This window comes from Hylobates moloch, unplaced genomic scaffold (genome assembly GCF_009828535.3).
Source record: "Hylobates moloch isolate HMO894 unplaced genomic scaffold, HMol_V3 SCAFFOLD_15, whole genome shotgun sequence".
Classification (NCBI taxonomy): Eukaryota; Metazoa; Chordata; class Mammalia; order Primates; family Hylobatidae; genus Hylobates; species Hylobates moloch.
In genome coordinates this window covers 69954213-69980232 of record NW_026652290.1, presented here as the reverse complement: position 1 = coordinate 69980232, position 26020 = coordinate 69954213, and the positions used below count along the sequence as shown (strand labels likewise).

General features: G+C 41.7%; 1 protein-coding gene across 2 annotated transcripts in view; it reads left to right on the top strand.

The window, feature by feature from the left end:
- The window catches only part of EML6 (EMAP like 6), a 272017-nt gene that overhangs the window by 214369 nt on the left and 31628 nt on the right, over positions 1–26020 (top strand). For both annotated transcript variants that reach the window (XR_009210040.1, XM_032176630.2), the window contains exons 27-28: positions 9192–9393; positions 9503–9629. Coding sequence is in view for 1 of the 2 variants with exons in the window: in XM_032176630.2 (XP_032032521.1) it covers positions 9192–9393; positions 9503–9629 (329 nt within the window). In the remaining variant the exon portion in view is untranslated. The remainder of the gene's footprint in view (positions 1–9191; positions 9394–9502; positions 9630–26020) is intronic.

The window sequence follows — 26020 nt, the reverse complement described above, 5'->3', positions numbered from 1 at the left end:
TTAGCCAAGGAGGCGAAAGAACTGTATACTGAAATCTGTAAGACACTCATGAAATAAAGAAGACAGAAATAGAGATCCTGTGTTCATGGAGTGGAAGAACCAATATCATTAAAATGTTCACACTACCCAAAAAATAATCTACAGATTCAGTGTAATCCTTATCAAAATTCCAAAGGCATTTTTTTCACAAAAATTGGAAAAACAATGTTAAAATTTGTATGTAACCATGAAAAACCTGAATAGCCAAAGCAATCCCAAGAAAGAATAAAACCAGAAGTGTCACACTTTGAAATATAGCTTTCAAACTATATTACAAAGCTATAGTAATCAAAACAGTATGGTATTGACATAAAACCAGACACATAGACCAATGAAACAGAATAAAGGTGCCAGAAATATATCCATGTATGTTATATATTCAGTCTTTGACAAGGATACCAAAAATATACAATAAGGAGAAGACAGTCTTTTCAATGATGGTGGCAGGGAAACTGGATATCTACATTCAAAAGAATGAAATTGGACTTTATCTCACACCATTTAAAAAAATTAAAATGGATTAAAGACTTAAATGTAAGACCTGAAATCATACAACTCCTAGAAGAAAATATAAAGAGCTCCTTGACATTGGTCTTGGCAGTGATTTCTTGGATATAACAGCCAAAGCACAAGCAAAAGCGAAAGCAAGTGAGACTACATCAAACTAAAAAGCTTTGCACAGCAAATGAAACAATCAACAAAATGAAAAGGCAGCCTGTGGAATGGGAAAAATAGTTGCAAACCATGTTTCTGATAAACGGTTAATATACAAAATATATAATGAATTTTACAACTCAATAGGAAAAACTATGATTTTAAAATAGGCAAATGACTTGAATAGACATTTCTCCAAAGAAGAGATAGAAATGGCCAACAGGTATGTGAAAAGATGTTCAACATCACTTATTGGGGAAATGTAAATCAAAATCACAGATATCACCTCACGCCTGTTAGGATGTCTATTAAAAAAAGAACAAGTGTTGGTGAGGTTGTAAAGAAAGGGAACCCTTGTACACTGTTATGCCCACCAACAGTGTGCAAATTGGTACAGTTATGGAAAACAATATGGAGGTTCCTCAAAAAATTAAAAACTAATACATGATTCAGTAATCCCACTTCTGGGTATATATCCAAAGGAAATGAAATCAGTATCTTGAAGAGATATCTACACTACCATGTTCATTACAGCATTATTTACAGTAGCCAAGATGTGGAAACGACTGAAGTATCTATCAAGAAATGAGTGGATAAGGAAATTATTGTGTATATATACATATACATGGTGGTATATTATTCACCCGTAAAAAAAAGGAAATCTTGTCATTTGCAATAATGTGGATGAACCTGAAGGACATGGTAAGTGAGATAAGCCAGGCACAGAAAGACACATACTTTGTGATCTCACATATATGTGGAAGCTACAAAAGTTGAACTCATAGAAGTAGAGAGTAGAAGGGTGGTGGCCAAGGAATGAAGAGTGGGTGGAAATGGGGAGATGTTGTTCAAAGGATATAAAGTTTTTTTTTTTCTTTTTTGAGACCGAGTTTCTTTCTTGTTGCCCAGGCTGGAGTGCAATGGCTCAATCTGGGCTCACCGCAACCTCTGCCTCCCGGGTTCAACCGATTCTCCTGCCTCAGCCCCTGAGTAGCTGAGATTACAGGCATGAGCCACTACGCCTGGCTAATTTTGTAATTTTAGTAGAGACGGGTTTTCTCCATGTTGATCAGGCTGGTCTCAAACTCCCAACCTCAGGTGATCCGCCTGCCTCAGCCTCCCAAAGTGCTGGGATTACAGGCATGAGCCACCACACCCGACCAAAGGGTATAAACTTTTAAGATAAATAAGTTCTGGGGATCTGACGTAGAGCATGGTGACTATATTTAATTATACTGTATTATTTACTTTAAATTTGCTAATAGAGTGGATCTTAAGTGTCCTCACCAAACACACACACACACACACACACACACACACATGCACACACACACAATGGTAACTATGTCATGATTAATGCATTAATTACCTTGATTGTAATTATTACACAATGTATGCATATATCAAATTCTGTTGTACCTTGAATGTATAAAATTTTTGTTAATTATACCTCAGTAAAGCTGCGAGGAAAAAGTAAATTTTAGACATCAAGATACTTACCCCTAAATGTTTCATCATGCACGTTATTATCTAGAGTTCAAGATTTGCTTATGGTATTTTTTAAGTAAAATTTATATACAGTTGAAATACATAAATGTTCAGTGTTCCATTTGATAAGCTTTGACAAAAAGCTCATATACCTATATAAACATCTCTTATGAAGATACATAGGCCATTGCCACCCCAGGCTGCTTCCTCATACTCCTTCTGGGCCAGTCCCCATGCCCCATCCCTCCCTCAGCTGAAACAACTGTTTATTTCACCATAAATTTTACCTGTTTAAGAATTTCATATAAATGAAATAGGTACTGCTTTTTATCCAGCTTCTTTCAGAGATGTTTCTGAGATTCATCCATGTTGTTGCATAATAATAGTTCACTCATTTTCATAGCTGAGTAGAATTCCATTGTGTGGATATAACAGTTTGTTCATCCGTATTCCTATGATGAACATACTTTTCCAGTTTTTGGTTATAGTAAAGCTGCTATGAACATTTTTAGACAAGTCTTTGTAGACATATGCTTTCTTTCTCTTAGGTAAATATATAGGAGTGGAATTTCTGAGTCATGGGGAAAAATATATGTAACATTTTAAGAAACTGCCAGACCTTTTTGCAAAGTTGTATCATTTTATATTCCCACCAAAAATGTAAGAGCTCCAGTTGCTGATATTTGGTCTTGTCAGATGCATAAAATTCGGCTGTCCTGGGGAGTAGATAGTGCCATCCAGTTTGGTTTCAGTTTACATTTCTCTGATGACTAAGGATGCTGAGCACTTTCTCATCTATTTACTATTTGGGAAGTATCTGTACAAATCTTTTGTCCATTATTTTAAATTATCTTTTCATTCTTGAGTTCTGTGTTTTTCTTGAGTTCTGTATTTCTTCAATCAGATTGAAGAGATAGGTTCATAGCTTAAACTACTAGCCAAATAGGAATTATTTTGATAAAATCACTTCCTCTTTTTTTAAAAAAAAATTATTTATTTACTTATTTTTCAAGATGGAGTTTTTGCTCTTATTGCCCAGGCTGCAGTGCAATGGCGTGATCTCGGCTCACTGCAACCTCTGCCTCCTGGGTTCAAGTGATTCTCCTGCTTCAGCCTCCTGAATAGCTGGGATCACAGGTGCCTGCCACCATACCTGGCTAATTTTTTGTATTTTTAGTAGAGATGTGGTTTCACCATGTTGGCCACGCTGGTCTCGAACTCCTGACCTCAGGTGATCCACTTGCCTTGGCCTCCCAAAGTGCTGGGATTACAGGCATGAGGCACTGCACCTGGCCTATTCTTTTTTTTTTAAACCTGATTTTTCTGGCACACTTTCCTTCCCAAATACATGAATCTCTTGCCAATGAATTTTTCCAGCTGTATAGTCACACTTATCCAACTGCTCTCACTCTGTTGAACAAAGTTCATTATCTGTTATGAAGTTGAATGGTTGTGTCTTCTCAAATCTATGTCAAAGCCCTAACTCCCAGTGGGACTGTATTTGGAGATAGGTCATTTAGGGAAGTAACTAAGATTAAATGAGTTTATAAGGGAGGGGCCCTAATCTGATAGAATCAGTGTCCTTATAGAAGAGATGCCAGAGACCTAGCTTTCACTGTCCACACACACCGCCTGCTCTTCCTGTGAGCATACAGTGAGAAGGCAGCTATCTACAAGCCAGGAAGAGAGCCCTCACCAGGAACCAAATTGGCTAGCACCTTCATCTTGTCCAGCCTCTAAAACTGTGAGAAATAAATTTCTGCTGTTTAGCTACCCAGCCTAGGGCATTTTGTTATAGCAACCCAAGCAGACTAATGTCCCATGCCATTGCTATGTTCTCGCGTTGAGTTCTATGTCATCGGTCTTGGTGATACCTGTGAGATCTTATTACCACCACACAGCTGTGTCCAAAATTCAAGTTCCGTTTGTTAGCTGCTAAAATCACATCATTATGTTGGCTCTTTTTCTCATTCTACTTTCCCATGAGTGGGCATCTCTTCCAGGCATTTTTCTTTCCATGCCAGATGAGTATCTTTATTAATACTCAGTTTTATAGGTTAAAGCCTTCCCAATTAGATCGTTAGTGCCCTGACAACCACCTTGTCCCAACCTCCATGAGACAGATTCTATCCTTTGTCAGAGCCTCAACAGGAGCACGACCCATTTTTGTAGTACCTTAAACCATGGACCAGAAAACCAAATTCTGTTTTTTGACACCATCTGTATGGCCTGCTGATAGCTTCCCATAGCCTCCCTTCCCTTCCGAACCTAGACCCTTCTGCTAAATGGAGAGGCTAAAATACCACTGTCATTTGCATTTTTAAAACTCTCCATGCCCTCAAGTCCTTAAGTTTCCTCCTCAGAATGTCAAAAGCTCTGGAGGATGATTCTTCAGAGAGAAACTTTGCATGGAAAATTTTACAGCCAGGGAAACTGAAATGTGAATGTAGGGGAGAGTGCACAGCTTTCACGAGATTCTCAGTCATTTGTTCCCTACAAGGGATTGACAACCATTACTCTGGAGACGTATTCCAAATTTTTTTTTTTGTTTTAAGACGGAGTCTCACTGTTGCCCAGGCTGTAGTGCAGTGGTGTGATCTTGGCTGACGGCAACCTCTGCCTCCCAGGTTCAAGCAATTCTCCTGCCTCAGACTCCCAAGTAGCTTGGATTACAGGCATCCACCACCATGCCCAGCTAATTTTTGTATTTTTAGTAGAGTCGGGTTTCACTATGGTGGCCAGGCTGGTCTTGAACTCCTGACCTCAAGTGATCTGCCCGCCTCGGCCTCCCAAAGTGCTGGGATTACAGGCATGAACCACTGCATATTCTAGGTTTTTCTGGTGCTATCATCCGTTATTTCATCACTTGATGGATAGAGTTGTGGTGAAGCAGCAAGTTCTGATGGGTGTAACAAGTGCAATTTGGCTTGAAGACCCAGAAAGGTCATTCATCTCACTGGCTGTGCCAAGTCTTGAGGACATTTCCTCCATAGGCCCTGCCGGGAACCACTAAACATCCCTGCCAGTGTCTTCCTCCTGAGACAGCAGCTGGTTTCACAGAACCTTCTAGCAACTGTCAATTCCCTTTATTGTTGCATGGAGCAGTGATCTTGTTTCCTATTCTAAGAATCTTGAATCACCCACTGCTGGAAGAATCTCTGCCTTGTTAAATCTCTTCAGTGGCCCTGAATTTTTCCTCTCTCTCTCTTCCTCTATGTCCCTTTTTTCCCCTTTGCAACCAGAGTCTCATCCCTTAGAGTCTGTTTTTCCCTGAACCTTTCTTTTTGCATTTTTTCTTCCCATCTAGAAATCCTGTGTCCCTCTTATAAGTTAAGGGTATAGAGAGGCATTTCTCTCGCTCTTTTACTTCTTTTTTTGTTTGTTTTTATTTTTATTTTTTATTATTATACTTTAGGTTTTAGGGTACATGTGCACAATGTGCAGGTTTGTTATGTATGTATCCGTGTGCCATGTTGTTTTGCTGCACCCATTAACTCGTCATTTAGCATTAGGTATATCTCCTAATGCTGTCCCTCCCCCCTCCCCCAACCCCACAACAGTCCCCGGAGTGTGATGTTCCCCTTCCTGTGTCCATGAGTTTTCATTGTTCAATTCTCACGTATGAGTGAGAACATGTGGTATTTGGTTTTTTGTCCTTGCAATAGTTTACTGAGAATGATGTTTTCTAGTTTCATCCATGTCCCTACAAAGGACATGAACTCATCATTTTTTATGGCTGCATAGTATTCCATGGTGTATATGTGCCACATTTTCTTAATCCAGTCTGTCATTGTTGGACATTTGGGTTGGTTCCAACTCTTTGCTATTGTGAATAGTGCTGCAATAAACATACGTGTGCATGTGTCTTTATAGCAGCATGATTTATAGTCCTTTGGGTATATACCCAGTAATGGGATGGCTGGGTCAAATGGTATTTCTAGTTCTAGATCCCTGAGGAATCACCACACTGACTTCCACAATGGTTGAACTAGTTTACAGTCCCACCAACAGTGTAAAAGTGTTCCTATTTCTCCACATCCTCTCCAGCACCTGTTGTTTCCTGACTTTTTAATGATGGCCATTCTGACTGGTGTGAGATGGTATCTCATTGTGGTTTTGATTTGCATTTCTCTGATGGCCAGTGATGATGAGCATTTTTTCATGTGTTTTTTGGCTGCATAAGTGTCTTCTTTTGAGAAGTGTCTGTTCATGTCCTTTGCCCACTTTTTGATGGGGTTGTTTGTTTTTTTCTTGTAAATTTGAGTTCATTGTAGATTCTGGATATTAGCCCTTTGTCAGATGAGTAGGTTGCAAAAATTTTCTCCCATTGTGTAGGTTGCCTGTTCACTCTGATGGTAGTTTCTTTTGCTGTGCAGAAGCTCTTTAGTTCAATGAGATCCCATTTGTCAATTTTGGCTTTTGTTGCCATTGCTTTTGGTGTTTTAGACATGAAGTCCTTGCCCATGCCTATGTCCTGAATGGTATTGCCTAGGTTTTCTTGTAGGATTTTAATGGTTTTAGGTCTAACATGTAAGTCTTTAATCCATCTTGAATTAATTTTTGTATAAGGTGTAAGGAAGGGATCCAGTTTTGGCTTTCTACATATGGCTAACCAGTTTTCCCAGCACCATTTATTAAATAGGGAATCCTTTCCCCATTTCTTGTTTTTGTCAGGTTTGTCAAAGATCAGATAGTTGTAGATATGTGGCATCATTTCTGAGGGCTCTGTTCTGTTCCATTGATCTATGTCTCTGTTGTGGTACCAGTACCATGCTGTTTTGGTTACTGTAGCCTTGTAGTATAGTTTGAAGTCAGGTAGTGTGATGCCTCCAGCTTTGTTCTTTTGGCTTAGGATTGACTTGGCGATGCAGGCTCTTTTTTGGTTCCATATGAACTTTAGAGTAGTTTTTTCCAATTCTGTGAAGAAAGTCATTGGTAGCTTGATGGGGATGGCATTGAATCTATAAATTACTTTGGGCAGTATGGCCATTTTCACAATATTGATTCTTCCAACCCATGAGCATGGAATGTTCTTCCATTTGTTTGTATCCTCTTTTATTTCATTGAGCAGTGGTTTGTAGTTCTCCTTGAAGAGGTCCTTCACATCCCTTGTAAGTTGGATTCCTAGGTATTTGATTCTCTTTGAAGCAATTGTGAATGGGAGTTCACTCATGATTTGGCTCTCTGTTTGTCTGTGATTGGTGTACAAGAGTGCTTGTGATTTTTGTACATTGATTTTGTATCCTGAGACTTTGCTGAAGTCGCTAATCAGCTTAAGGAGATTTTGGGCTGAGACAATGGGGTTTTCTAGATATACAATCATGTCATCTGCAAACAGGGACAATTTGACTTCCTCTTTTCCTAATTGAATACCCTTTATTTCCTTCTCCTGCCTGATTGCCCTGGCCAGAACTTCCAGCACTATGTTGAATAGGAGTGGTGAGAGAGGGCATCCCTGTCTTGTGCCAGTTTTCAAAGGGAATGCTTCCAGTTTTTGCCCATTCAGTATGATATTGGCTGTGGGTTTGTCATAGATAGCTCTTATTATTTTGAGATACGTCCCATCAATACCTAATTTATTGAGAGTTTTTAGCATGAAGCGTTGTTGAATTTTGTCAAAGGCCTTTTGCTTGCATTTGTATTGTATAAACTGGATGTGCTCCTGCTTCCAGCTGGAAGACCAGCAGGGCACATGGCTGCAGCTGCTGTGACTGTCCTCTGTTTCCATGCCTTCTGGATCTCACATGTTCAAATGGGTTTTTCTTGGAAATTCTTTTGTTCTGCCTGTTTGCTAGCAAACTAATGACTCTGGAGGGCCTCCTGGAAATCTGACCTGCCTGTTTGCTTCAGGAATCTTTCTCGGCTCAGTACTCTAATGAGGAGTGGGCAGTTCCACTCTGCTGTCAGCTAGTAGTTGGCCAAATACAGGGCGATCTTGACTAGGAGTATTACAAAGTCATGAACGCTCCTTCACCTGTTTCCTGTCGTATGTCTTTGCTGGTTTGAGATTCTCCAGCATGCCAGTCCAAAACCCTCTGGGAGCCACTTGTAAATTACTTAATAAAATTTTCATCTAGGATGTTGGTGCCTCTCTCACAACCTCAGAGAGTGCATGTGGCTTCCCTTATTGTGTAAGGTATTCCCTCTGAGTCGCTGAGAGGATGGAAAAACTCCACGTCTTTAAATGGCTCCCGCTGCAGCTGTTTTTGCCAGGCTGTGGCTCATGAGCTGAATATGGAAGTTCTTTCTGGTGCCAGCTTTGATTTTGCACCACTTGGCAGGGCTGCCCTGGCATGAGCAGCTGACTCACATTTCACCCTCCACCCTCTGCCCTCCACCCGAGGATAAAGGTGGGGTGTCTTGGGCGCACCACTCCAAAAAGCTTGTAGTCGTTACTGATAAATTGGGTTTTATGTGTTTGGCTATATTTGCTGAAAAGGAGCTTTGCTTTAAATCAGTGTCTGAGTGTTTCCATTAAAAATGCTTTCTAGCGTCTGTGGCAGAAACCACTGTGTTCATTTTATATCTGAATTGAGGTCCCAGTTTTATAAGATATCCTTTGCTCTTCTGCCACTGCCTGGACTATGGTACAAAAGTCACTGTAGGAGATGGCTGTGAAGACACTTTTGATCTCAGATGTCAGCCAGACTCACAGTCAGGAGTTTACACTAGAGACCTGTGGAGGCAGCACATTTGACATTTGAGAGAACCAGAACAAGCTTTTTACATGTCCATAGATTCCCAGAAAATAGGTTCTGTAGTATAATGTTTCATTCATTCCCTCAAAAATATATTGAGGACCTATTGTGAGCTGGGTACTGTTTGAAGAAAAAAGAGACCTAGTGCCTGCCCACATGGAGCTTACATTCTAGTTGAAATGTAGGAATTTGCTGTTGAACTGTTTCCTTTGTATCCAGTAGAAACCAGTAGAAACTAATATGGATAAATGAGCCCAGAGAAAGGAATAATGAGACAATGGCTGGGGTAATCACCAATTTCGGGCTTTACAGGGACAGCACGCAAGATTCAAGAAGTACGTGGGGCACAGTGCACACGTCACCAACGTGAGGTGGCTGCACAATGACTCTGTGCTGCTCACAGTGGGTGGTGCCGACACAGCCCTGATGATCTGGACCAGGGAGTTTGTGGGGACCCAGGAGAGCAAGCTGGTGGACAGCGAGGAGTCCGACACTGACGTGGAAGAGGATGGAGGTGAGCCCCCACCTGCCACATGCCTCCTGCGCCGAATGCACCTCCTAACACCTCCCTTCCTGGGCCACTGCAAACCAACTGGCTCCCCAATCTCTTTCTGTTGTTTGAGGCTATGACAGCGATGTTGCTAGAGAAAAGGCCATTGACTACACCACCAAGATCTATGCTGTGAGCATCAGGGAAATGGAAGGCACCAAGCCACACCAGCAGCTGAAGGAAGTTTCTGTGGAAGAAAGGTATGGTGTTGCCAGGTTTGCTTGCTTTTATTATACCTGATGACAAGAAACTTGTTTAAGCCAGAGTGCATTTTCTTTGCCCTCAAAGTTGCTACGTAAGTCAGTCTTTTATAAATCTGCACAGAGTCTTCACCTGTACCCAGGCTTAAGCTGAGAAAAAATTGCACAACATCCCAGTACGTGGCAAAGGGTGGTTTATACTTTTTGGAAGTTGGTTATGGAATGTGACTTGAATAGACATGAAATTTGGTTGGACTACGCTTCTCCATGCCCAGAAAAAATGCTAGGGTAGCCCAAATGCAGTCCTGACTGTGGCGGCTGACAGGAAAGCCTGCTGACCAGCAAGGTAGGAGGGAGGACGGGCTTCTGAGGTCATGGAGGAATGGTTGCGGAGCTGTGAAAAACCGCCTTCCGTTCTAAACAGAATCTGTGCCTTATACTCCATTCACTTGGTGGATCTTCTCTTACTGTGTCTTCATTTGCCCAGATTTGTCCAGGTGGGTTTGGCAATTCCGGCCTATCCCATTTGGTTTTATTGCCTGGATCCTCTATGTAGAAAGAGTGTTTTCTAGTATTATTTTGAGGCTTTTCAATGTGCTATTTTAAGTTTTGATAAGAATTGTCAAACACTTTAGCATTTCTAAAAAGAAAAGCTCAGAATTACTGTTACTTAATTTATCATATTCATGCTAAGAGTGGATATTGAATAAAAACTCTAATAACTAAAGAGAATTTCATGGATCTCAAAGATGTTTTAAGAATTCTGTTGGCTATTCACATTGAGGTAAGCTCGATGTTCACAATACACTGGTCCCACAATATATAATTTATGAGATTCAAGTAGTTTGCATTTAGTATGGCTTTCTGCCTAATAATAACTAATAAGTCTGATCTATCACTTCTTACTATTATGTGGGGTTTTAGATGCAAAGAAATGTAACCTCCTCCTCCTCCTCCTGCTGCTTAAATTCAGTGCCAGATGTTAAAATAAACTTGGTAAATGGTGGGTGTGCTACCGGCAAGAAGATTGAATCTAATGCAGAAAAGCCCTAATTTTTCCCTAACATCTGTGTTAGATGTTACAAAGATCCAGAGCTTTCTTTTAAGAAAAAATTAGAGATTTTTCTGCAGTGGTCTTCGTTGTTCATTTTGCTTGCAACATGATTTTAAAGTGGCCACAAACAAAATAATTTTAAAAGTCTTAATTCTAAGAATTAAGGGGAAAAAAGAACCATTTGCACAGAAGTGCATGAATAGGCCTCCCACTTAAATAATCCAATCTAAAAAAATGTTTCACCTGAATTATACATTCCTTTGGAAACAAACAAACAAAAAAAACTACCCAGCCTTTCTAATTTCATTTTTAGTTTCACATACCATTATGAAATGAGTTGACATGGCCATTATCCCAAGGGTGTTTCTGGCTGATTTCTGTAACTCAGTCATACATCATGCTGAGATTCGTGCTAGCCACCAAAATGTAATCATTTAACCCAAGCCCCAAATTCCAACCACTACAGCTGATTTCAAACCCAAACCAAGGCTCACCTAGTCCTCTTCTTGTCTCGTTGCCTCTTTGGGCAAGTCTGTCAAAATTTCATACTGCCCAACTTAATGAAAGGTAGGAGGACTGATGATGGAGAGGACCCTAAGAATTTTTCATTTTAAAATTCAGAATTTTCAAGCTACCCCATTTTATTATCAAGCTATACCCCATCAGATAGGAAACTGTATAGTAGTATAGACTGAAATGAGTTTTTTTAACAAGGAAAAAGCCTTATAATATTATGAGATGGGGTAGGCAGTTCAGTACTTAACTGGCATTTAAAAAAATTCACACCAGAATTTAGTGAAGAAAACAATTTTAAGATAAGTATAGGGTCTGGAGGAATAATCAAACCTTTTCTGTAGAGAGCAACTTCCTAGATAACTTAAAAAGCCTTGACAGCCTCAATTCCCAGGAGGAGCTGTAACTAGAGCGCACACTGCCAGCTGCACAGCATGCCGGGAGCAGAGTGGGGCCGTGCCAGGTAGGGTCAGCTAGTAAAGAGCAATAAATGATGCCCAACTTAGCAGTCTCCATGAGGGCAAATCACAATCAGAACCAAGAGCAAGCAGACTCCACCAGTTCTGGTCAGTAATTTTAGGGGAGCCTGAACCTTAGAGATCAGACTGTAGGCAGCTTCTGGGCCACAAATTAGAACGTTGCCAGGCAAGGCAGGGCATTCGGGGAATTTGAGAGAAAGCAGGATGAGTGATGGAATTGGGAGGGTGGCACAAGATGTTAAACAGCATATCTTAGTCCTCATCTAGAGTGTAAAACAGGGCCCATGGACTCCAGCATCCTGGAATGACAGAGGGGCAGAGAAAGAAAAATGCTGACATCGGGACCACATGAAGCCAGGCAGCAGTGGCCAGCTTCTCCCTGGGAATATTCAGGGCCGTTGCCCAACAGCCCCTGATACTGTTTTCTTTGGCTACTTCAAGCCCTGCTTGAAGATTTGAGAGGCAGGGGTTTTCCTTGGTGTTCCCGTCATTGTGCCTTCTGTATATACCTGCAGATACTTCTGTATACCGGGGTGCTTTTTCTAAACACTTGGTTCAAGACATGCACCAATAAGACTAATGGGAGGCGAGTACTCGAAGACTGAAAGAGATGTGAGCTTGGAATAACTGCTCCACGCAGGGTCCTTAGCACTGTTTTGTCTCTTAGCAATGTTTCAGGCAGCTCTACCTGTGGTAAATCCCCTGTCACCTAAAAGCAATTAGAAACCATGAGATGGCTGTAGCACCTGTCACACTGAGAATAATGCCTTGAAGGCAGCTGTGCTTTATGCATCAATTACTTTTGAAGCAACTGAATTCCTAATTCCTAAATTTTAAGATAGTTGTGGATTGTTTCTAATTAGACTCAGTTATTTGACTTTAAAATAGCTGTGAGATTTCAGATCATGCTTCCTTGTACAATTGCTAATTACACTGTGAGTTCTTACTCTTCAGAAGCCATATGATCTTCAGTTCTAATCTTTCAAAAAATGAGGAAGCTGAGAAGAAATTTACGATTGGTCTCAAAAGAATCCTGGGCTACACCTACCAGATATGTAATGTACGTGAGGTGTTCAGCGGGTATCCCAGTTGCTCCAGCTTTCCTCTAGCACACTGGGATGCCCTGCCTCCATGACCTAGACTCATCTGGGTAGTCCCCAACCTTGGGTGAACCCTTGGGTGATCTTGCTGCTCAGCTGCCACGTGTGGTGCATGGCTGAGGAAAGTCATGAAGTCTTTTTTACTTTTGAGAATCCATGCTTTCACTCCTTATCTGGGCACTCAGGGCTACCCCATGCTGCCCTCCTTCATCCCCAGCCTACTTGACGCTACTTCTGGTCTAGAGGAACCCTTCCAAACCTTCCCGCCTCTCAAGTGCCATGCCCCAACCTGACACACCTCTTACTCTCAGCTTTTGACCTCATCTCCTTTGCCATGTTTTCTTATAATGTAATCTTTTGTCCATCTACAAACTTAAGATATTTAATTGATACTTAAAATGTCAGAAAAATTCCTTTTGGGGAGAAAAAATGAAGAGGGAAAGCATAGTTTTTCAGAGCAATTTAAGATACAAAATGCTTATATCATCTCAACATGAGGTATGGTGCCCAAATCCTGTATTCAGACTTCAGTAAAAACAGTTTCCCCAATTCATCAAGTGATAAAATCCCTAAGGTTTGCTTGGTACCAAATTACTAGAGTTGCCTGTAAAATTAAGAATTTTCTTTTCACGTTACCAAAGTCACACCTAGCTTACATACTGTTTTTTGATTTATAATGTAGGGGCTTTCAAGGGGGTCACCCAACCCAAATTGGCCTAAGCAAAAGGGAACTTACTGGTTTACACACCTAAGTATGCAGGAGTAGGGCAACTTCAGGTGGCACTTGTTAAGAGAACTCAAATCTTGCTGCCAGGATTCTGGTTTTTTCCTTCATATCTCAGTTCTGCTTCCTCTGGGTTATTACAGTTCTTCAGGTAGAAAAATGGCTGCAGAACTTACAGTCTCTGTGGTTCAAAATCAGTACGAAAGAAGTGCCTCTGATTCACAAGTTCTCCCTACAAATGTCTTTTGAGGTGCTGTTGGCTCTGGTGAGCCCGAGGACTACCCTTGAACCAATCACTATGGGCTAGGAAGAAAAAAGTCTTTGACTCTTCCCTTGGAAATAGTCAGCTGCCACCATAGACTAGCATTGTAATCACTTCACCTCTCTGTAATCACTTCCCCCAGAGGTGATTTGGACAGACCCAAAATGGAAAATGTCTACTACAATTCACCCTTTTCTTGTCATATATATCCTCTTAAAATGGCCCCATTTAAAACTATCCTATACATAGGCCAGGCATGGCGGCTTATGCCTGTAATCCCAGAATTTGGGAAGCCAAGGTGGGCAGATTACATGAGGCCGGGAGTTCAAGACCAGCCTAGGAAACATGGTGAAACAGTCTCTCCTAAAAATACAAAAATTAGCCTGGTGTGGTGGCACACACCTGTAATCTCAGCTACTCGGGAGGCTGAGGCACAAATCGCTTGAACTTAGGAGGCAGAGGTTGCAGCGAGCCAAGATGGCACTGCTGCGCTCCAGCCTGGGTGACAGAGTGAGACTCTCTCAAAAAAAAAAAAAAAAAAAAAAAGAAAAAACACTAAAAACCCCCACTATCCTATATGTAATTTGAAATGCGGTTATGCCATCTTCCCAAAAAGAGTTGGCTCAAAGTCTCAGCCAGTTGCCTCATCCAGGATCTGAGAGTACTGTGAAATTTTCTCATCCAGGTGCAGATAAAGCCCCTCATGGTCCTGTGGCTAATGATAATATTAACCACCCTAACTTGCCAAATAGTGGTCAAGAGAGGACAGAATGAAGATAATTTTTTTGAATCACCACTTTGAAGGAGGGAGAATGAGACAACATGCAGTGGTCACTGGTCCATACCGTATTGTCTTCAGCTGGACTGGACAGTCAATGATTCCTGCCCTAGCCATGTGGGAGTATTATATGACTGGATGGTCATGTGAATGTTGGAAGATGCCAGCAGTCAGGATGTAAAGGTTTTGTTTGTTGTTTCAAAACATACACATATGGAAGTGAAAAATAAAAGTAGGAAGTAACATAATACTCTCTTAAAAGTACAGCTCTCCAAGTGTCCCAGGTTCCTACTGGAATGTCAGTGATGCCCCTGTATTTTGTCATTCTCATGGGAAAATTTGTATCCTCCCCTCCTCCCGTGAGCTCCTCCCTTGGCGAGAGACTGGCTCAGGGCTTGGCTGCTCCGCAGACACACATAAGCTGTCACTTTGCTTGAGGGAAGGTCAATTTTTAGAGACATCTGCCAGGAGGCCCACATTTCAGGTCAGTGTAAATTCCATTTTTGTCATTTAGTCCTCTGGCCTAAGATTTGGAGTTATATAGTATCAACTTAGGAAAAAAAAAAAAAATTATATATATATATATATTTGTATATATTTGAGACTGGGTCTGGCTTTGTTGCCCAGGGTGTAGTACGGTGGCGTGATCCTGGCTCACTGCAGCCTCAACCTCCTGGGCTCAAGCAATTCTCCCACTTCAGCCCCCCAAGTACCTGGGACTAGGACTACAGGTGTGCACCACCGTACCCAGCTAATCTTTATTTTAGAGACGGGGTGGTCTTACTATGTTTCCCAGGGTGTTCTCAAACTCTTTGGCTCAAGCAGTCTTACACCTTGGCCTCCCAAGTGCTAGGATTCCAGGTGTGAGCCACCATGCCCAGCTCAAAAAATATATTTTTTTACATCTCAAACTAATATTTGAATTCTCAAGGGAAAGATACATCAATTAAACAATTACTATTTTATTTCTTTTTTTTTTTTTTTCGAGACGGAGTCTCGCTCTTTCGTCCAGGCTGGAGTGCAGTGGCGCGATCTCAGCTCACTGCAGGCTCCGCCCCCCGGGGTTCACTCCATTCTCCTGCCTCAGCCTCCCGCGTAGCTGGGACTACAGGCGCCCACCACCTTGCCCGGCTAATTTTTTGTATTTTTAGTGGAGACGGGGTTTCACCGTGTTAGCCAGGATGGTCTCGATCTCCTGACCTCGTGATCCGCCCACCTCGGCCTCCCAAAGTGCTGGGATTACAAGTGTGAGCCACCTCGCCCGGCCTGCTATTTTATTTCTTAAGTCAAATCACTTGTCACTCTGCCCTCATTTTTGGTGATAAACTGAGTATGAGTTAATTTATTATTAGTAGATATTCCTTTTTTAAAGTATAGTTTATATTATTTGTCTCTGGAAGGAATATTATAACCTTTTGTAGGCTCAACTGATTTTCATTAATGGTTTGGTATTGGCATTGCTTCGTGTTTAGATTGTCACGTTTGGTCTTGAGCAGACCCTCCTTGGGTGGGTGTACGTGTCATTTTTGTAGTACCACCATGTACCTTTGAAATTGTCTGTTTTTCGCTAAGGGGTCTCATGCTTATCTTTGGTATTCCTGTCCTGTGAATGGCATCTAGGCTCTATGAGTACACATTAGTTGCAGACTTGGAGAACACACAAAATCTAGTTCATTCTCCTTTGTTTTTTCTAGCGGAAAGTGGTGATTATCACAGAAAAGAACCTTAGGGTATTTTACTTTTGAACAGTAATTACTATCATTTGTAACTACTTTTGCATATGTTTTTATTACCTAGTATTATATCTGCATAACTTTTTAAAAATCAGAGATGGCCAGCAAAAATTCAACCAAATCAATGTCAAGAATTATTAGAGACATTTAAAACTTTACCCAATTAAAGTGAAACAATTTTGGTGAGTCACAGTTTTTATACCACCATCTGAGCGTGCCACAACAATCAACTTATAAAATACATTAATGCTGAGGTTTGTTACTTTTAAAAATTGTAGTCTTATATTCACATTATGTTTTGTTATTCCCATGTATCTTTAAAAATAATGTTTAAGGCCAAGCGTAGTAGCTCACATCTGTAATCTCAGCAGCTTGGAAGGCTGAGGTGGGAGGATAACTTGAACCCAGGAGGTTGAGGCTGGCAGAAGTTTAGATGAGCCTGGGCAACATAAGGAGGCCCTATCTCTACAAACAAAATTTTAAAAAATTAGCTGAGAATGAAAACACACTCCTATAATCCTAGCTGCTCAGGAGGCTGGGGTGAGAGGATCCCTTGGGGCCAGGAGTTCAAGGCTGCAGTGAGCTGTGATCACACCAGTGCACTCCAGCCTGGGCATCAGAGTGAGACCCTGTCTGTGAATAAATGAATCAATGTACGTTTAAACACCTTGGACTCATCTCCAGAGGTTTTCATTATCACATTAAGAGAAAGCCAGAAATTAGAAACTTACAACTACGGAAATACTTAGTGCCAATGTCCACATTTTTTCTTCTTATCAAATTGTCATGCAGCTTCAATTTTGTATACTGTGGTAACTACACGATCACAAAGGAACTTTCTTTTTGATAATTGATATGTAGTATCTAATAATATCTGTAAGCGTGGCTTATGATCTTTTACTGAAATTCATATCAGCTAACCAGGTGTTAGTCTTCCTAGTTACATCTGATGGGGCCATGCTTAGTAATTTATTTTTTAATGCCTACTGTTTGACATAGGTGGATGTCCTCATCTCTTCCTCACTTAACCGGCCACATAGGGGTTGATCATAATGGATATTTTTATTTGCTATATACAGTTGGAACCTGCATTCTACAGAAACCCAACTTTATAATAAGATACAGAATAAATAGAGAATTAAACTATTATGGAAATTGGCATATAAGTACTCACTTAACCTTTATGTTTTGAAGAGGATACAATAATTAGCTCAAGGATTGTTTTCTCAGTGCACCTGAGTCAGCCATCTGTATTTTTTCAAGGTCCTTTATTAACAACTGCTGAGGCATACAGCTTTTGACTGTCTATCCAGGGATGAATAAAAGAATGTTAGACTTTACACTTCCTGTTTCTACATTATCTTTATAACATTATTTTACTTACAGCATTTTTTGCCTATCACTGAAAAGAGGTTTAACTGTTCCCTTCTTTTCTTACTTGAGAAGCTGCATAACTTATGGCCAAAAGTCAAAATCCCAAACTCACCTAAAGCATATTTTTTTCCTTCCTCAGTAGACTTTGGGCTTGTTGCCAGCCTCTCCTGCTTAGCTCGGGCTAAAACAGTCATGTGTCTCTTAAAAAAAAAAAAAAAAGTCTGGGCCGGGCACAGTGGCTCATGCCTGTAATCCCAGCACTTTGGGAGGCTAAGAGGGTGGATCACCTGAGGTCAGGAGTTCAAGACCAGCCTGACCAACATGGAAAAACCCCATCTCTACTAAAAATACAAAATTAGCAGGGCGTGGTACACATGCCTGTAATCCCAGCTACTCGGGAGGCTCAGGCAGGAGAACTGCATGAACCCGGGAGGTGGAGGTTGTGGTGAGCCGAGATCGAGCCATTGCACTCCAGCCTGGGCAACAAGACCGAAACTCTGTCTCGAAAAAAAAAAAAAGTCTTAGGCTAAGCACGGTGGGGCAAGCCTGTTATCCCATCACTTTGGGAAGCCAAGGCAGGAGGATCGCTTGAGACCAGCCTGGACAATATAGGGAGATCTTGTCTCTACAAAAAATTTAAAAATTAGCCTGAGGTGGTAGTTTAGTTGCTTGGGAGGCTGAGATAAAAGGATCACTTGAGCCTGGGAGGTCAAGGCTGCAGTGAGCCATGATCATGCCACTGTACTCCAGCCTGGGCCATAGAGGAAGACTCTGTCTTTAAAAAAAAAAAAAAAAAAAAGTAGAAAAGTTAGTTTTTAATGCTTAAATTATATTGCTTTAGCTCCAACTTAGTGTAGTTTACTTTATAAATTATGGATAACTGTAGGTACTGTGATATTTATAGTTGTAGTCAGTGATGTGTTAGATTTTATCCAGATATTCAGCTGTTTTACCTGGGTAGATGACATGTACACAGCCATCTTCTAAAAAAAAGTTTCAAGCAACAATGTTTTTATATACTGTATCAGTCAAACTTTGTGCATTAATTAAATACTGTTTGTATTTAAATCATTACGGAATCTCTGACTTCTACAAGAGTTGGGTCAATGAGAGTCAAAGCAAAACTCGGCTCCCCTTGGATTTCCTCTTACATATAAAACCTCAAAATAATTTAGTGTCTACCTTGAAAGTGGCCAGCTACATTCTGACAAAGGCTTAAAGACATCCTTTGCTTTAATCCCACTTCTGACACCAGTCTGCTTAGTCCTCACAGGATAGTGATGTTAATGATGTGAATGATGGAAAAGTGATTGTATAAAAGTTAGGTGGGGCCGGGTGCTGTGGCTCACGCCTGTATTCCTAGCACTTTGGGAGGCTGAGGCAGGCGCATCACCTGAGGTCAGGAGTTTCAAGACCAGCCTGGGCAACAAGGCAAAACCTCGTCTCTACTAAAAATACAAAAATTAGCCAGGCATGGTGGCGGGTGCCTGTAATCCCAGCTACTCGGGAGGCTGAGGCAGGAGAATCGCTTGAACCTGGGAAGCAGAGGTTGCAGTGAGCTGAGATCACACCATTGCACTCCAGCATGGGCAACAAGAGCGAAACTCCATCTCAAAAAAAAAGTTAGTTGAAGTTTCTCTAATTTTAGGGTATGCAGAAAGCTATAGATACAGTTACATAAGGCAGGAGCTAATAGCATTTTTCAGGCAGCACTGTTAGGGCTTCCCAAGTCCCTAGCATGCCCCAGTGAGACATACAGCCATGCTTATTAGCGTTTTTCGAAGCACAAGAGGCTTCCTTTATTCTTCTGAGGTGTATTTTATACTTTTCTACCATCTTCTCCTGAAACACATACCCAAATGTTTAAGAGAATCTGAGTACATGCCTACCGGCTCAGGCAGTGTAAGTAACTACTACAAAACAATTCTAAGACACTTTGACACATCTACTATGGGAACTAACTGACTTTGGCTTCAACAGAACCCTGCCTCAGGCCCAGGCTTCAGGCTGTCTGAGGTTCTCTTCAGCACAATGTGATGGGTTCCTTGGACGTCTTCTGGCTGCACCTGTTCGGCCCTCTTAGAAGATTTTGTTTGTCTTTGTTCTGTCTTGCCAAGTCTGAGATTGGCACTGGGGAAAACTGCCTTTCCAAGGGCTTCATTTTTGGTTTCCTTATTACCTCATTTCTGTTGGTGGGAGACCTGGGAGTTGCCTTAAGAACTGAACAATCACAGGCCCTTGCTGTTGACCTGATCAGGGTTACACATAAAGCCCTCCTCTCCCAAGTAGGCTGTCAGCTCTGTGAAAGCAAAATTTCTGTTTTATACACTGCTTTATCTCTATAATCTAGAACATGCTGGCACTTAGTAAATATGTGTTGAATGAATAAATAGACTCCTTAACAACAACTTAACAAGATTTACGTTCATTTTCAGTCTAGCCCATGGATTAGATATCAAATTCTGAGATCTTGTTGACACTTTGTCATTAAAATCCATAATCCAGCTAGGAAATCTCTGCTTCTAAGCAGTTGGCCTCCCTGGTCATCATTCCAGCACTCAGGCTGCAGCGTCCTCCATCTGGCTTCCGCCTTTAGGCAATTCCAAGTAGTGCTCTGAGGTGGAGAAGCCCTTACCCTAGACTGCATCTCAGTGGTATTCAGGGTAGTTGTCTGCTTTGTGTGGCAGGGAATGTGTGATAGTGGATGTTTAGGAGGGGTCTAGAGGATCAGGCAACTCTCCTTTGTCTGTCATACTTGCTGTAAGTTTACTTGCATGTGGATGGATGAGTACTGCTTCCAGCAGTCCCCATGAACGAGGACTCATTTCCAAGTACCAGTAGCCCCTTGTGATATGCACCCATATTTGGCTGACCCCAGCTGTCAGCATTCCATCATTTTCAGTAGCCCCCACTTGTGGACCAGCAGGCATGTCAGAATCCTGAAGGGTGATCCTCATCCTCCCCGCTCCCTGCAGTGCCCCTGCCTGGGCTCTGCTCTGTCTCTCTTGACCCGCCCTCCAGGCAACAGCAGAGGCTAACAACTTTCATACAAGAGACGGTTGTCCTGGTTTAATGAGGTTTGGGCATCCCATGCAAGTCTGGGGGTGTGTCCCAAGTGGAATTCCTCTCCCAATTCTCTGTGAAGAGAGGGGAAAGGAACCACTTCACTTCACAAACTGCCTTCCACCACAGAGGCAACTTCACTCTCCAGCCATCTCAGCGGCCCGGCACAAGCAAACACGAGGAGGCGGTGCCAGAATTATTCTTAGGAGCAGATTATAAAGGAGGAATCTGTGAATATTCTGCATTAATATTTTAGTCCTTGCGGAATATATTCACTGTCAGTCTATGGCATATGTTCCTTAGGAAACCAAGGAACTTTTACCAAACCAAAATTAAAAGTAGTTTCTAAGCCGTTTATAAATGGTGGTGCCCTTACCTGTGAACTGACAGGCGCTAGCACCAAATGACCTCAAAATTCCACTCTAGCATTAGCATTTTCCAGAATTTTTATTAGACTGTCCTTACAGTTGAATGGATAAGGACTTAAAACCTATCTTCCATCTCATTCTTTCTGAGTTGATTTGAATGGGTTTATGAACTGAAACAAAAACAAAGTTCTATAAAGAAAACTGTATACTACAGACTTAAAAATTTTTTATGGGGTTTCAGAGATTTTTTTTGTTTGTTTTGGTCATGTTTTGGTTTCAACTCTAAATTAATAGCCTTCTTTAATCCTTGACTCCTTAATTTATGAGTCTATGGCATCAATATAAAACTTCACTGGATTATAAACTGTGTAGGATTATCAGTTCCCCAGTGGTTGGTACTGTACCTATCATGGGACCATTGTGTGTTTAACGTGGTGCCTTGCACTTAATACACAGCAAACAAATACTTTTCGAATGAATAGATGAATGGATCAATTTACTTAGCCTGCTTCTTTTAATATTTAATCTGCCGTCAAGATGCTGTGCAACTCCATTCTTGGTCAGCGACCACTTTTACCTTCACTTCATTAGCAACTATGGATGGTCTTTGTGGGAAATAATGTGACTCATGTAGAATCCCGGATGCCCCAACTGGCCCTGGGACTGCACTTGGCAAAATGACTTTTTAATCTTTGTAGTATCTGTCCTTCAGGAATTACAATGTTTGTTTGGTTTAAATCTATTTAACCCCAGGCAAAAGGAATCGAGAAGATTCTGTGTCACTGTGGCCATCATGCCTATCGTACACACCAAGCTGCTTTGTCAGCAGGTTTACGGTGAAACAAAGAACATACTCATAAGTGACTATGAGAAAATGGGAAGGATGTAGACAGATTTCCTTCAGTCGCCAAATCACCATATAGAAGTAATCCCAGTTTTCCTTCTAACCTTTTATGCTGTGCTTGGAGACAGAAATCTGGGAGAATTTGCCCCCAATTTGTTTTTAATTTCTAATTTTTTAGTGGACACGTGATAATTGTATATGTTTTTAAGGTACATAGTTTCAATATTTTCAATGTATAGTGGTCAAATTGGTATCATTAGCATATCTTTCGTCTCGAACATTTGTCATTTATTTCTGTTGGGACCATTCAAAATCCTCTTTTCTGCTATTCACTCATATGTGGAAGCTGCCCCCAGTTTTTTTTAAACGCCTTATTTAATCCAGAGATCTGTGGGAATTTCAAGCTTGCCTGAGGCACGATGAGCATGGTGAAGTGGCACAGTGTCAACGGCAAATGAGCAGCCTGCGCTTCCAGCTCCTTCCTCAGCGTAGCCGGACAGAGGCCCTTTGTTGTCATTGATCAATAGCTGCTTTGTGGGCCTGTATTGTTAGAGTTGCTAAGAACTGACGATCCTGCTAAGCTAGTGCTGCTGAATTTACCATATGGAGATTGATGAAAACTGCTCAATCCTATCTTGAAGCTTGGTCCAATAAATGGGGAGGAACTTCTAGTTCGACATTTCCATCCCGTTTCTGAGGCTGGAGTGACCTTACAGAGCCTGAGAGTTGGTACGGAGATCTGCAGTTGCATGTGTGTTGTTTAAGCTGAGCCCAGCCCTCCCCATGGGAGAGTGATGGCGCACGTGTAGTGCACATAGGGTGAGGAGCACTCCTACTCCAGAACCCTTCTCTCTAAGCTACATTCTTCTTCACCTCACCCCTTCGTTCTGCAAGAGTTCTGCCCTCAGAGCTGCAGCGAGCAGGTAGAAATGCAAGACTCCTGTTCTTTATGAAGATGGAAGGGACTGAAATTATAATATCTATTAAACCCAGAAATGTTGAAATTAATCATCTCCAAGGCCTATTGCTTAGCTAGGTAACTCCACCAAAAGCTGAATCATTCGTTGATTTTTTTTATAAGTGAGTATGATGTTATTTTCATAACTGATTTTCTTTATTCAAACCCCTTGATTTTCTGTATTGGTTTGAAGCAAAGCAATGACTTCTGTCTGATAATTTTAGGCATTAAACCTGCTGTTCATTATAGAATAGTTTCTTCACTTTTGATAACAAAGAGTGGCCAGTGTATAAAAATCCAGAAGTAAAGTGTTGGAAAATGATTTTTAGAAGATTAATGTGCCTAGGAAATCACACTCCCACAGTGTAATCATCGAATCAAACCTACTCACTTGTGGAGATAAAAGAACACTTCAAAAATATATAAGCACTTTTCTGTCAAAAGGGAGTGTCTCTCTGAAGACTGTGGCAGAGTTTGGTCTGATTATTTTAGGCAAGTGTCTGAACATCTCACAGATTCTTCATTTGGGGGGAATGGGCACTACCAGGGGTGTTGACCTGCCTCCTGTCAATTAGTGTGTGGTCAGGATGTGGTAACCAAGGAGGCATTTGCAGGAGTGAAAGGTGTGAAGGATCAGGGTGCTCTTGTGGGTGTGTTTAAAGTATGTTGGCGTGCTCTTTACCCGACTCCCTCCCGCTCATTTGAAGTTCGTGTCATGCTCTGCCATCTTCTGCCCCTTCCTGTTCTTGTCATCTGTCAACTTCCTGTCTCTGAGCATTTCAGCTCATGGTCAACTGGCCAACCCCAGCCAGCTCCTGCCATGCCCTGGGTTACATCATCACCTGGAACTCCTCTGTCCCTCAGTGTCTTAACCAGCTGTCTTCTGGATTTCTCATTCCCGGGTACATCTGATCTTCATCAAGACAAACGAGTGCCTAGACACCTTCATTTTTCCCCAAGTTCATCAGCCCTTCCTGGCCTCACTTTTTGTGCCTACCTAAATGCCATTTCCCAGTCCTGTTGGCCCTTCTCCCCTACATTCCTCCTACCACCTGCCTCTCCACTCTTCTAATAGGAAGTCTCACGTTGGCACAGATGGCCACCACCAGAGAGGCTGCCTGGCTGCTGCACGTGGCCCTCCAGGCTACTGCCTCATTTTCATCCTTTTCTTTGGTTGGTTCTCTCTGCTGCTTCTCAGCAGTCATCCAGGTTTCACCCCTTCTCAACCTCCTGCCCCTCCTTCATAGAGAAAACAGAAGCCACTGGCATGCACTCCATCTTGGTGCTTCTTTCTCTCTCCTCCATCTTGCTTCCCATCCTTCACTCACGTAAGCCATTCACCTTCTTCCCTCTCTTCTCAGAGGAAGTAAGTCCCTTCTCCTATTCAAGACAGGTCCCTCACCTGGTGCTTGACCCTGGCCTCCTGTCCATCCGTGCTCCCTCATCTGTGTCTCCTGTGTCACTCTCCCACAGCCAGATCCATGTCCTCAACCAAAAAATACATCCCAGTTTCCCACCTCCACCCAACTCTCCTCAGGAAAAAAACAGGTCCTTTGACTAATCTTATAAACTTACACATTTCTGCCATCACCTTCCCTCCAACCTTTTTCCTTTCTTATTCAGGCCTTGCAGTATTTTCTTCACTCTCTATCCCATCTCATCTGTCCTCTGTGCCTGCCATTCTGCTGACATGGGGACTCTCTAACCCCTGAGTCCAGTGACTCTCCTCTCTCTGTCTTAATAAAAAAACTTGTTTCTTCTATAGTAGCATTGTCCAATAGAAATATGTGAGCCATGTGTATAAAGTTTCTAGCAGGCACATTAAAAAAGTTGAGATGGTGACACTGATTTTAACAATATATTTTAACTCGATATGTTAAAAAATATTTCAACATGTAATTAATATAAAATTATATTTTATGTTCTTTTACAATTTTTTCAGTAGGACTTCCAATTCCAGTGTGTATTTTACAGTTAGAGTACAATTCAAGCTCTTGAAAGCCACACATGGCGTTGGGTACCGAATTGGACAGTGCGTATTAGAGAGGAATACAAATGTTCTTCTCTCACCTTTTTGAAAGAATCTCTCTTGGCCCTTCTGATGCCTCCCTCTCTTCTCAGTGTCTCGCCTCTGCTTCCTCTTCTAGCCCCTTACATGCTGTTGGTCCTCAGGATTTTACCTTTGGCTGGCATCTTTTCACCCTCTACCATCTACCCTCTCTCTTAATTAATCTTATATATCACACCCATTGGCTGGTGATTCCCAGGGTCATATCACTGACTTCCATCTCTCAGTGGAACTTCCAACTAACAAAGCTATCTCATGGGTGTTGAAAGCTCAGTGTGCCAAAACTGAACTCATCATCTTCCCTCATTGATATTTTCTCTCTGTCTCATTCCATGATACCACCATCTATCCAGATGTGCAAGCTGGAAAACTGGTATTGCCCTTGGGTTGCTTTTCCTACTTCATCCCCTGAAGACAATCCATGACAAAGTGCTGTGAAGTCTATTTCACCAACCTTTCTTTAAATACTCACCTGCTTTCTTCTCCACAACCACTGCTCCAGTCAAGTGCTTCATCGTTCCTCTCTTGGATCATCACAGTGGCCTCTTCAGTATTCTGCCCATCTTTACTTAGTTCCCTTTACGCCACCCTTTGTACTCTCATTTTTTCACCCAAATAACTTTGTATTCACCTAAAATAGCCAAGTCTAAGACCATATCCCCATTTTTAAAACAACAACAACAAAACACAAAGCTGTGTGATAGGCTTCAGTCAAGAGCATTTCCAAGAGGGTAGGCTTCTTTCAGGACATCCTGTAGTTCTTCTGCCTGAATCCTTTCCATCAACCTCCTCACTAAGCATCTCTGTACATGATTCTGGAAGACATAGGAATACACTTAACAGAGTCCAGTTCTTAGGAATACTCTTAACAGAGTCCAATTCTGAAAAATGCACTTAACACAGTCCCATTTGGTCTTGATAACAGAGAGGCCCCATGGCTTTGGAGTTTTTTCCTAACCCTGGATTTATCCTAGAGCAGTGGTTGCTAACTTCTCTGTGTTTCTCTCCCCTCCCTTTCTCCCTCCCTTCCCCCATCCATCCCTCCCTTCCCCCATCCATCCCTCCCTACCCCC